The sequence below is a fragment of the Palaemon carinicauda genome, chromosome 28, assembly GCF_036898095.1.
Source record: "Palaemon carinicauda isolate YSFRI2023 chromosome 28, ASM3689809v2, whole genome shotgun sequence".
NCBI classification, from domain to species: domain Eukaryota; kingdom Metazoa; phylum Arthropoda; class Malacostraca; order Decapoda; family Palaemonidae; genus Palaemon; species Palaemon carinicauda.
Genome location: NC_090752.1, coordinates 11398050 through 11411705, shown reverse-complemented (window position 1 = coordinate 11411705; position 13656 = coordinate 11398050). Strand labels below are relative to the sequence as shown.

Genomic DNA, 13656 nt, shown 5'->3' with positions numbered 1-13656 from the left:
CTGAATATTCCCTCTCAAGGGAACAGACTTGCTTACGGGAAGTTCAGAGTCTAATTTTGATACTTAAGACATACGATCCTGACTGGAATAACAATGTCTGTTTACATGACGCTAGGTGGGTTACAACCATCGAATGAAAAAAGTGTGTATTGGAACAAAGTTCCAATTGTTTGGTGAGATGGTAAGTAGCCCATGGTACTACTCATGGACATGCATCCACCAGCGAGGGTAGGGCTGCAACTGACGGAGTAAACAACCTTCATCAGGCGTAGTAGCTCATTTTCCCTATGTGGAAGAGTCAATATGCACCTTCCTGACCAAGGGTAGACGTTTGTGTAAGTCTGAGCTCTCAAACACGTTTCCAAGTGCGAGTACCTACGTGGTAGAGTCGCTTGCGAAAATATTGTATGCACGATGAAGTACAACATCATTGCTCAAAAGGGAATGGTTGTTGACTACCTATAAAATTGTGAACATGAAAATGTTTGTGAGCATAAATAGCTAGCGAAGCGATCAGATGTCAGGAAATAGAGGCTTAAAAAAATAACCTCGAAGGATTATGTCTCGCAAGAATATTATGCTTTGAGGGTATGACGGAGTGAGGCGGAGATCACAAGGGATCGGAGACTGATACCATGTGAGTGTTCAAATGAGTTTTCTAACCAGTAGACAGGAGAAGTCCATGATGATAACCCCGTATGATTATGTTTCCCGAGAATCGTTTCCAAAATATGGTGGGATGCAACGGGCACATGCGATGGAAAAGCACACCTATATGCAGCAATAGCTGGGTGGGATTATGTCTAACAAAACTCATTGTGACAATGGAGGCATGCAACGGCCACAAGCAGTCGGCAGGAATCCTCAATTGCGGCAATAACCTGAGGGATTCGTTGTACAATTCTAGGTTTCTACCTTCCTGGTGAGGTCTGGCAGTCATATGAGTGAGTGTGCAAGTGCAACTAAAGTAGGTCTTGTCATCCATTTACCATTTATTATGAGGGTGTTAGCTTGGAGGGTAATTAGATATCAAATGAAGTGACACAAATTGTTAGAGACAGGGAGAGGTGGCGGCGACTGACTGCCCACGTCCAGGACATGGTATTTTGTTAGTACAGTAGTAGCAGTAGTAGTAGTTAGCGAACATCTGTAAATGAGCAGACTTCAGCAGAGAGGGGAGTTCCTGGAGCACCTTTCCTTAGTGTCAAGTAGGCTTTCTCTTAAGAAAATGAATATTTGACTAAGCATTAAAAGAACACAAACATTAGTCAGGTTCCCACAGGAGGCTGGTAAGTATAGTCTCGCAAACTCATTTGGTGAAGCGAGCATTAGCAAGCGCTGGCGAACATTGGCGACACTAGGCAGGTTTCCAGATGCGGTTGTTAAGTAAGGTCTTGTAAACTCATTTGGTGAAGCAAGCTTTATTGAGTGCTGGTGAATGTGGTTGACATTAGTCAGGTTCCCAGATGAGGTTGGTGAGTAAGGTCCTGCAAACTCATTTGGTGAAGCAAGCCCTGGCGAACGCTTGCAAGGCAAACGCTGATGAGGTGAGTAACAGCAAGAATGTATGCGAGTGCTGACAAGCGTTGGCGAGGCAAAAGCATGCTGGTGAGATGAGCCATAGTAAGGCGAACGTTGGCGAGGCGAATGCTGCAGAACATTGGCGAGGCGAATGCTGCAGAACATTGGCGAGGCAAACACTGTAGAACACTAGCGAGGCGAACGGAGAACGCTAGCGAGGCGAACGCTGTACAATGTTGGCGATGCAAACGCCAGTAAGGTGAGCAATAGCAAGGAAATTATCGGTGAGTGCTGTCGAACTTGGCTAAGCAAACACATACTGGTGAGGTGAGCAATAGCAAGATGATCGTTGGCAAGGCAAACGCTGTAGAACCTTGGTGAGGCGAACGCTGGCAAAGTGAGTAACAGCAAGGAGAACGCCGTCAAATGTTGGCGAGGCAAACGCGTGCTAGCGAGGTGAGCGATAAAAAGCGAACGTTATACAATGTTGTCGCAGTGATTAACAGCAAGGAGAACGCTGGCGAGTACTATCGAACGTTGGTGAGGCAGACGCACGCTGGTGAGATGAGCAATAGCAAAGCAACGCTGATGAGGCGAGTAACAGCAAGGTGAGCGCTGGTGAGTGCTGTCGACTGTTGGCGAGGTAAATGCACGCTGTTGAGGTAATCAATACCTAGGTGAACATTGGCAATACGAACGCTGTGGAACGTTGGCGAAGTGAGCAATAGCCAGGCTAACGTTGGCGAGGCAAATGCACGTTGGTGAGGTGAGCAATAGCAAGGCTAATATTGGCGAGGCAAAAGCACGTTGGTGCGGTAAGCAATAGCAAGGCTACCGCTGGCAAGGCAAACGCACGATGGTGAGGTGAGCAATAGCAAGACTAACGTTGACGAGACAAACGCACGTTGGTGAGGTGAGAAATAGCAAGGCTAACTTTGGCGAAGAGAGCGCTGCAGAACGTAGGCAAGGCAAACACTGAAGAACGTTGACGAGGTGAGTAACTGCAAGAGAACGCTAGCAAGTGCTGTCAAACATTGGCGAAGCAAATACACGCTAGTGAGGTGAGCAATAGCAAGGGGAACTCTGGAAACATAAGGGGAACGCTGGCAAACGTTGGTGAATGCTAGCAAGGTGAGGAATAGCAAGGCGAACATTGGCGAAGGCAAATGCTAGTGAATACTAAGAGCTGTAAAACTTTGGCGAGGAGAACGCAAGCAAGGTGAACAATAGCAAGCCGAACTTTGGTGAAGCAAACGCTGGCGAACATTGGTGTGGAGAACGTTGCAAGCTGGGTGCTGTAGACTGTTGCGAAGCAAGCATTGGCTGGAGTTGAACCTGTGGATGGCAAATACGGACTACCGAGGTAGTGTGTACTTGAAACAAAAGCAAGCTTGACTTATCTGCCTTAAACCCTCCTATCAGAGTAGGTATTCATTCGCAAGGAGACGAATAAGGCCATGCTGAACTCATAGAACAGCAAGTTCTTCCTCGTGAGAGGCAGAACTCCGAGGCACAGTTCCTGAAGGGCCAGGGCTCATAAGACTCAATGAGCTTTGCTGTGCACAAAGGACACATAGCAGGCATAATTTATGTAGACAATAGCCCCAAAAGGGTTACCACCTACAAGACTCGTAGATGGGAGAGGCGGCAACTGAGAGTGGCTGACAGGCATCACCATCAGTAGCAAAGACCCAGAAGGGAAAAGCTAACGAGACTCGTTGGCCTCTGGGGACACAATGGGCGACAACCACTAGTGTTGGCAGGATCACTCTGGAGAGGGACATCATACTCGTGGATGTTAATGGCATTCACCAGCTGAACGAGGTGCTCTGTGTAGAAAACTTGCATACCCTCAACCTGCCGAGAAGACTCAGACTGAGGGAGGGTATTGTAAGCTACAACCTGTGAAACGTGACCGAAGTCAGTTTCTGGGTTCTCATCAAAAGGATAGCTCGACAGGAAAATCTGAGGGGTACTCATCCATAACTGCTCGTCTATCTACCGAAGTAGAAGGAACGAGAGAAGGAGGAGCTGAGACTACTGCTGGCAGAGACACGAGAGGTTCCTTAGACCTACGGCCTTCGGATTCTCTAAAAGGGAGACCAAAGTCAATCTCTGTGGAGGCAGGTGCGGGCTCTTGCTATATACCTGTCCGCAGAGCCTCAACATATCATTCCTTAATGGGTAGACCCGAAAGCCCCAAGGAAGGAAGGAGTTGGCGCTTGCTGAACTGCAATATTCATTTAAATAAATAATGGTTAGGTCGACCTGAAGAAAGCGGTATTCGTGTAAAACACCTGGTTCGACTTTGGAAATATCAGATTCAGCAAACCAGACACAATCAAAGTCAAATGTATTTTCCTACAGATATCTAACTTGAACTTTATGTCTTGCTTCTCGCTGTTACCAAAACATTGAAAGACATTTGAGTTTATTTGTTTCCCAAGACTATATATGCTAAGATTTAAATACACGCTCTTAATTATATTCTTTAAGCATATTTGATTTTTAGAGTATACAAATTCTTTTTTTAATTTCCATGCTATAAATATCTGTTTCACTCAACAGTACAGTACCCTTTCAAAATTGGGCATAGAAGAAAAAGCACCAACAAATCCATTTAGAATATACAGTCTGAATATGGCACAAAATATCTTTAAATTTGTTAAAACTGGTAAAAGAATGGAGCATACAAATTTTCACGACAAACTAACCTGCTGGTACATTAGTAGCTGCATTTGGAGTCTTGTTTGGCGTATTAGTTGCATTTGGTATGGATGTATCTGTGACATCGGGTGCTGCTGTATCACCTGTACTATCAATTATTTTTGCAGCTGGAAGCTGAAAAGATAAACAAAACTATCAGGGCCAAGTGGATAGATATAAAACTTATAAATATCAAGAGTAATATTAGTCATTTTCCTATAAGTATCTCTTTTTCATTTACTAGACAGCCAAAAGATGTAAATAATTGTATTAAATTCATTCTACTGAATAAGAAATACTGTAAAGCCAACCTTTTATATGAAAAATAATTCTAGAACTAGTCCATGATAATGTAAAAATTAAGTTATGATCATTTGATCCCTATATTTCACATAATAAAGAATAACTACACACTCAAGATAATTTTTCCCAGAAAGTCAAAGCCTGTCTCCTTCCACTAACTCGATCACCATTCCCTTCGTCATGACGGCTTTTTGACTGGCATAAGACCAGCCGATTTGCAGCCACTGCAGAAGTATGTGGTGTGCATGAAGACACAATTATCTTAGCATTCATCACAAACAGGCCCATGGCCAAAGACTCAAAATTCAGCTGTTGTAGCTCTGTCAAGATGTGGTCTAGAAATCCACACAAGAATGCCAACTTAATGGTTGTTTCCAACCCTTAGCCCTTTTACACAGCTACCTCAATCAAAATGAACCATTAGCAAAAATGTCCACCAACTCCTTCCTCTATATCAGTCTTGCCAAATGCCCATACGCTGCCATTGCATTCAATTTTAAGGCCTGGTCCAGTCTAGCTTCCTCAATCATATCCTGGCAATCAGCTTTGCAAATCTGTAGGTACATGGCTAGGATACTTCCAGGTAACGAGGGATAAACCCTGCCACATTCTTGCTCTTTTGAAGCCTTGCGACTAACTTGGACAACCAAGCTATCATATCCTACCCCCCATTATATGATTTTTCCTGCTATGATATTGGCCTCGATAGCTTGGGATTTTGTGGGCAATTTCTCTTGGCCTAAGTACTGTTCTGTTCCTTATTCACAAACTACCACCAGTTTATCACAAAATGTTATTTTCATTAGTAAAATAAATTTTTGAATATACTTACCCGATGATCATGTAGCTGTCAACTCTGTTGCCCGACAGAAATATACGGTCGGGATACGCCAGCGATCGCTATACAGGTGGGGGTGTACACAACAGCGCCATCTGTGAGTAGGTACTCAAGTACTTCTTGTCAACAAGAACTCAATTTTCTCCTCGGTCCACTGGTTCTCTATGGGGAGGAAGGGCGGGTCCTTAAATTCATGATCATCGGGTAAGTATATTCAAAAATTTATTTTACTAATGAAAATAAAATTTTTCAATATTAATCTTACCCGATGATCATGTAGCTGATTCACACCCAGGGTGGTGGGTGGAGACCAGCATACATGTTAACAAAGAAGCTAAGTATCCCGTATCTTATTTTAGCCGTTATTCAAAATAACAAACATAAAATAAATAAGTACCTGGTAAGGAAGTCGACTTGAACCATTACTCTGCCTTTTTAAGTACGTCTTTCTTACTGAGCCTAGCGATCCTCTTAGGATGCTGAGCGACTCCTAGGTGCTGAAGTATGAAGGGCTGCAACCCATACTAAAGGACCTCATCACAACCTCTAATCTAGGCGCTTCTCAAGAAAGAATTTGACCACCCGCCAAATCAACCAGGATGCGGAAGGCTTCTTAGCCTTCCGGACAACCCAGAAATATTTCAAGAGAAAGATTAAAAAGGTTCTGGAATTAGGGAAATGTAGTGGTGGAGCCCCCACCACTACTGCACTGTTGCTACGAATGGTCCCAGAGTGTAGCAGTTCTCGTAAAGAGACTGGACATTCTTAAGATAAAAGACGCGAACACTGATTAGCTTTTCCAAAAGGTTGCGTCGAAAATATTTTGCAGAGATCTATTTTATTTAAAGGTCACGGAAGTTGTGACAGCTCTAACTTCGTGTGTCCTTACCTTCAGCCAAGCTTGGTCTTCCTCATTCAGAAGGGAATGAGCTTCTCGTATTAACAGTCTGAAAATAATAGGATAAAGAATTCTCTGACATAGGCAAAGATGAATTCTTAACTGAACACCATAAAGCTTCAGACGGGCCTCGTAAAGGTTTTTAAAATAGAACTTAAGAGCTCTTACAGAACATAATACTCTTTCTAGTTCATTTCCAACCATACGCTAAGTTTGGAATAACGAACGATATTGGTCAAGGCCGAGAAGGCTGCTCGTGTTTGGCTAGAAAACCAAGATGTAGAACATGTAGCCGTTTCGGATGAAAATCCGATGTTCTTGCTGAAGGCATGAATCTCACTGACTCTTTTAGCTGTGGTTAAGCATATCAGGAAAAGAGTCTTAAAGGTGAGATCTTACAGGGAGGCTGATTGAAGTGGTTCGAACCTGTCTAACATAAGGAATCTTAGAACCACGTCTAAAATCCAACCAGGTGTAACCAAACGACGCTCCTTCGTGGTCTCAAAAGACTTAAGGAGGTCCTGTAGATCTTTATTGTTGGAAAGATCTAAGCCTCTGTGACGGAAGACTGATGCCAACATGCTTCTGTAACCCTTGAAAGTGGGAGCTGAAAGAGATCGCTCTTTCCTCAGATATAAGAGGAAGTCAGCTATTTGAGTTACAGAGGTACTGGTCGAGGATACGGATACTGACTTGCACCAGTTTAGGAAGATTTCCCACTTCGATTGGTAGACTCTAAGAGTGGATGTTCTCCTTGCTCTAACAATCGCTCTGGTTGCCTCCTTCGAAAAACCTCTAGTTCTCGAGAGTCTTTCGATACTCTGAAGGCAGTGAGACGAAGAGCGTGGAGGCCTTGGAGTACCTTCTTACGCGTGGCAGACGTAGCAGGTCCACCCTTAGGGGAAGAGTTCTGGGAACGTCTACTAGCCATCGAAGTACCTCGGTAAGTTATTCTCTCGCGGGCCAGAGGGAAGCAACTAGTGTCAACTTTGTCCCATCGTGAGAGGCGAACTTCTGCAGTACCTTGTTGACAATCTAGAACGGAGGGAATGCATATAGATCTAGATGAGACTAATCTAGTAGAAAGGCATCTAAAAGAACCACTGCTGGGTCCGGGATAGGTGAGCAAAGTATTGAGAGCCTCTTGGACATCGAGGTTGCGAAGAGAACTATGGTTGGCTGGCCCCAGGTGACCCAAAGTCTCTTGCATACATCTCTGTGGAGGGTCCAATATGTTGGAATTATTGTCCCTTCCTACTGAGACAAACTGCTAAGACATTCAAGTTGCCTTGGAAGAAACTTGTAACTAGTGAAAAGTCTAGACCTGTTGAACAGGAGAGGAGGTCACTAGCGAACTCGCACCATGTCAGAGAGTAGGTCCCTCCTTGCTAGGAGATGAACATCAAAGCAGGGAGTTGTCCGTGTTGACCTCCATTACTTTGTCTTGAAGGAGAGACCTGAAGCTTTTCCAGGTCAGACGTACTGCCAGAAGCTTCTTGCTGTTAAAATGCATTGTCCTTTGACTCGAGAGCATAATCCCGAGCATTCCCTACCGCCTAAGGTCGCACCCCAGCCTACGTCCGATGCGTCTGAGAAGAGAACGTGGTTGGGAGTCTGAACAGTCAGGGGAAGACCCTATAAAAGGTTGATAAAGTCCTTCCTCAGGTTAGACCAGACTTATCTTCCGGAAACCGGGATCGAGACCGCTTCTAGCGTCTTGTCCTTTTCCAGTGAAGAGCTAGATGAAACCGAAGAGGACGGAGGTGTAGTCTTCCAAGTGACACCAATTGAACCACGGATGACAGTGTCCTAATCAGACTCATCCACAGCCTGACAGGGCCGTATTCCTTCTTCAGCATCTTCTGGATGGATAGCAGGGCTGGGGATTGATTTTCTTGTTCAGCCATGTCCTCATCAGAGGGTTCCTCATCCGAAACTGATGAGGAAACGGCAACGGAGTGGGCAACGTCTGACTCGCTGAATCCGGTCGCACTGGTGGATGCGTGACGGAGCCGGATACAAGATCATGGTACTACTGCACAGTCTGTGAACTGTCAACCATGGGGATGCGAGGAAGTACAGCGACAACCCGAAACTGTCTAGACTGTCTGGGTAGTACAGACAACCCCTTATCGGGTTGCTGAGGTTGCCGCACTGCGTCACAACAAGTCACCTCTGCTGGTTGTTGAACGTCTTCCCAGTGACACACTGAACGTCCACAACCACCTCCGAGAGTAGTTTAACGTCAACGTGCGACTGGCAACCCACACTGGGTCGCACCGGTGGAGGAACCATCTCAACTGGCGGACGTGAGTAGGATACCTCAGCGTCAACAGGGCGTACAACCAACCGGTAGGAAGGTCGTTGGCAAGAAGGTTCTTCTCCGTAAAAAATCCTCTATCCAGGACTAAGCTTGGACTGCATGTCTTGCAACAAAGCCCAAGGTCTATGGGAGCAGGTGTGGCAACAGACGGGGTTAGCGACTGAAGCGGAACCATTTACCCTCCCTGGAAGCATGTTATGCTTAAATTAAAGTCCATAGGAGGCTAAGCAGCTTAAGGCTCCTCTCCAAATGACAGAGTCCTCAAGGGAATATCAGAAGGAGGGAGAACAGCACTTTCTCATCTACAGGAACCATGTCCGAGAAAAGCTAGGTTCTCTCAGTGAGGGTTTCACTGGTGCAAAAGCAGCAGACCAGAAGGCAACGTTATGAAACTGCTTGACAGTCTGTGAACTGTCAAAAACTGAACTGTCAACCACAACAGGAGCGTGAGGACATACAGCACTGGTGTATAAGTAGCAGACCAGAAGGCAACGTCATGTAACTGTTTGACAGTCTGTGAGTTGGCAACAACCAAAGTTGTGTGGGGAAGCCTCAACTCCTGACTGACCAGTTAGCTGCGGGCGAGTGGCGGAAACCACAGTGTGTAGCGGAGGCTGACACACCGTGTCAAAACACGGCAGCTTGTGATAGCTCACGCACGGCAACGGAGTGCTCTGTGTGTGGGAGTCATCATATATCTGGCAGGGTTGACTGTGCATGGGTGGAGGAGCTCTCACAACAAGAGTGTGAGAGCAGGAAGCCATGCCGGGCGCACAACCGTGGGAGGTGTAGGCCCACGAGTGCATCGTCAACCTTCTCCGCAGTCGGAGTGTGGGAGCTGGCAACAACAAAAGCTGAGTGTTGGTGCGTGGGAGGGGCTGCGGTGGGTTGCAGAGCATGCTGTATGGTATGCGGAGCATCCTGTATGGTATGCGGAGCATGCCGCATGGGTTGCGGAGAATGCCGCATAGTACTGGAACACAGCAGCTCTACAGCACCTTCCCACTGCTGATGCGGTAGCTCACGCATGTCAATGAAGGGCGCAGCATGAATCATACGTCTGGCAGGGTCGACTGCGCATCGGAGGTGGAGCTCTCACAGGTGGAGTGTGGGAGCAGGCAGCCGCAGTATCTGCTGAGCGCACAACCGTGGAAGGTTGTAGATTAACAGGTGCATTGTCAACCTTCCAGCACAATACTCCTGCATGAAGGAGCAAGCTGAGACTGTATAGTCTGCAGCATGGACCACTAGGGTCTATGAAAGACGACAACAAACGGAGCTACTGTCCGTTGTGACTGAGGGTCTAAAACAGCTGGTGCGGCAACAGACGGAGTTACTGCCTGTTGCGGTACCGCCTTGCCTCTCTTGGGAGGTGTGCAGTTGTCGGATGACTGGAGCGAGTCCGAACTGACCCAGTGGCTACACCTAGGCCGTTGGACTTGCGCGGAAGGGACCGACTTGCACTTAAAAGCTGCAAGATTTGGTCCATGGTTTCTGCGAGAAACCTCTTCCGCAGACGAGGAATAAATGGGCTCTCTCGTCTTTGTGTGGGTGGGGTGATCACGTCGGCAACGTGTGTAGATACACCCGAAACCACGGAGGGAAACGTTTGTTCGTCGATCAAGACCTGTGGAACCCATAAGTCCTTCGACATTACTTCTCCCCTGGGCTTGGGAGCTTGTAAGAGGTATAGGACTAGGTGAACAACAGGCACGAACAAACGAACCCTCGAACGCAACACTGTAACACTTTGCGCATATCACTTTATCACTTTTGATTTTCTGTTTGCACTTATTTCACTGAACTCGAACTTTAAGTGATTTGTACCTGAAACACGCAATCCTATCCTTCATTAAAAGGTAGTAATTGCGAAAACAGTTTTACAATGTAACAGAAAAACATAATGAAAGATAAAGAATTCAGTGCCTGGAAAAGAGACTAAACACTAGATCAAATAAACTACGTTTAAAATCTCTCACCGCATAAAGCCTGGGAACAAGAATAAAACTCTAGAAACGTTTTACCTTCTTCCCCTATAGCGACTAGGGAGAAGAGTAAAAAACGAGAACAACGTTACCCGCTTGAACGAAACGTTTATCCTCCTCTCTCTCCCTCCGTCTCTATCTCTCTCTCTCTCTCTCTCTTGACTTAGAACCTGAGAGATGATCCCAATTATATATCGTTAAAACATATTATTTGTTGAAGGAAAAAAACTGAAAGGTTTCCCAAATAAAAAGTTCCTTTATTAGAATTAAATCCATTTAAGCTAAATCCATTTAAGCTAAGAAAGAATGAACGAAACGCTATAATCGGTTTACTCTTACTGCAACGTGAAACCGTGAAATACTCTCTCTCTATCGTAACGATAGAGCGCATGTTGAACGTTCTGAACGTCAACAACTGCGGAGACTAAACTAAACGTTAGTTAATCTTTGAAAACAGTACGAGACTATCAAAGAAATTCTTTCAAAAACATTAAAATTAAAATAGCATAAATTCTTAACAGGAAATACGATATGACGGGCTCAATGTTAATTAACTTCGGTTCCAAGTAAGGACCGCCTACTATTAGGAAAGGTCGCATATAAACAACCATAAAAATTAATTTTATAAGTTTATAATAAATGGAAAGTTAATCGAAGAGGCCTATAAATGGCGGAGAGATAGAAAATAAATCTATAACTTTGTTAAGCAAAATTACCAAAAACCTAAACACACTTCCGTCTAAGGGAAGGGTCGGTCATAAAAAGTGAAAGAGAGTCTATACTCTCTCGAAACCAACACTTCCGTCTAAGGGAAGGGTCGGCCATTTAAAAGTGAAAGAGAGTCCATACTCTCTTCGTCACCATAATTAAATCTATCCAAAACGAGTTCAAGTTTTGAAATGAAGATAAAACCCCTGCATAGCGAAAGCTCAAAACTGGAATAGTGTACTTCACCAAAAAGTTGTGAAAACAAATCCAGTTAGGGACGGCGTATTAGTAGGTCTTGCCGGTGGCACGACAGAGGAAAAATTGAGTTCTTGTTGACAAGAAGTACTTGAGTACCTACTCACAGATGGCGCTGTTGTGTACACCCCCACCTGTATAGCGATCGCTGGCGTATCCCGACCGTAGATTTCTGTCGGGCAACAGAGTTGACAGCTACATGATCATCGGGTAAGATTAATATTGAAAAATCCAGCTACACTATCATTACTCTTAATGTATTTCTACACGCTGACTCGTGGTCTCTTCCATTAAAATTTCCATATACCCTCCCAAATCGCAGGTCAGGTCAACAGGGTGGCTAATTTCCAGCACATTCTCCCCCCTTATCACTTGAACATCGCTCACCTTCATTCACTCTTGAAATTGGCTCTCCCTTGGCTCATACCACAGTAATTTCTTTGAACACACACCACTAGGCAAGCTCCTAAACATTTATGTTAATGTACTAGTCTTATAGAATGGTTCAGAAAGTTAATTAAAGAAAACATTTCAGGGTACTGGGTACCTAAAGTGCTAAAAGAAATAGAGATCTTAGTTATCACAGACTCCCACCTGCATTTTGAACTGTACTCCTAAGTAGTTTTCATTTTGTAAAAACAAAAACCATATTACATTAAAGGATTTAAAAGCAATCCTAATGAAACTCAACAGGAAATGAACTACAGTATTATATGCAGATAAACTAATCAATAAAAAAAATATTCATGTAATAATTTCACCGACTGAAAATCACATTACTAAAGATGATATACAATAGCCAACAGATTGAAAAAAAAAAGTCTAAGAATCGGGTTAATATTCAATAATACAATAAAAATAAAGTAATTAATTTACTCACTTTTTTATGTGCTGGTGGTTTGGTTGCAATAGGTTTTTTATAAGGTACAGTAACAGGAGTGTTGCCTCCGGTAACAAATTTGCCACCTTTCTTTTTGGCCAATAATTCTGGATGAATCTTTGGTAGAACACCTCCTGATGCAATGGTGACATTTCGTAAAAGCTGATGACAAAATAATTCTATCATTATATGCATCAAAATTTTGTGTCAGCTGATGACAAAATAGTTCTATCATTATATGCATTAAAATTAAAAGCAAATAAAATATTTATCAAAGCTTAACAAATATATTTTTCAATAAAAATTTCATATTAAAAAATATTTTTTTCATACAACCATATCAACCATATAATTATACAGTGAAGCTAATTCTTATGTCGTAATGCTTCTCTGATTCAACAGTAGTTTAACTCTCAAAAAAATGGCAATTTATTGCAAAGGCAAAATCTCAGCCTAAAGTTCCTGTGTAAGACGTAATTGAAGAAGAGAATCATAGGTATGAGAAATAATCAAATTATCAATGGCAAAAATAAGAAAGGAAACTTTTAACAAAATCGTAGAGCTTTGCCATTTACCAAATATCTTCACCCATCTTCCTCACTCCTGTTTTCCTGAAGCTAAACTAACTAGTTTAGCTTCTTGGTCCCCTGGAATAAAAATTTTACTAGACATTCATGCTTATGGAGGAGTAGACCTATATGGTCTTTTCCTTTTGTTTTTCATATACCAGTTGTCTGTTGTTCTTCAAAAGTTAACAAAAAGAGATTACTTGTACACTTGTTGTAAAATTGGTAATGTTACTCCATTATGTAAATGTGTTAGTGGTAGCTATAACCCAGCTAATTACAGCTCAATTCAACTTTATATAAAAAAAACTTTAATGAACTTTTGCAAAACATCTAAATAGACATACTGAATGTAATCTTCTGTTCTCTAGCTTGCTGATTGGCTTTTGCAAAGGCCTTGGAGCATGTGATGCCCTTCTTCCAATTTCCAATACTGTACAGAAAACCCTTGATAGAGTACATATAAGAATGGCATGGAGAGTTGACTCAGTAGAAACCTCATCAAATGACCTCACTTATTCAACACAACTATCAGAGATAAATATCCTGTAGCAGATCTCAAACTCAAGTACAGCCAAAGCTAGTCATTGCCAAAAGCCAAAAGCCTATCTATGACATATGCTGGAGAAGGGCCATGATGAAAGACTATCATTGTTGTTCCAGAAGCAGAGAT

At 43.5% G+C, this 13656-nt stretch overlaps 1 protein-coding gene across 1 annotated transcript in view; it reads right to left on the bottom strand.

The window, feature by feature from the left end:
* The window catches only part of LOC137621460 (core histone macro-H2A.1-like), a 69458-nt gene that overhangs the window by 41762 nt on the left and 14040 nt on the right, over positions 1 to 13656 (bottom strand). Inside the window, exons 3-4 of the mRNA XM_068351784.1 lie at positions 12418 to 12579; positions 4236 to 4362 (exon numbers count right to left, since the gene is read on the bottom strand). Of these exons, the coding sequence (XP_068207885.1) occupies positions 4236 to 4362; positions 12418 to 12579 (289 nt within the window). The remainder of the gene's footprint in view (positions 1 to 4235; positions 4363 to 12417; positions 12580 to 13656) is intronic.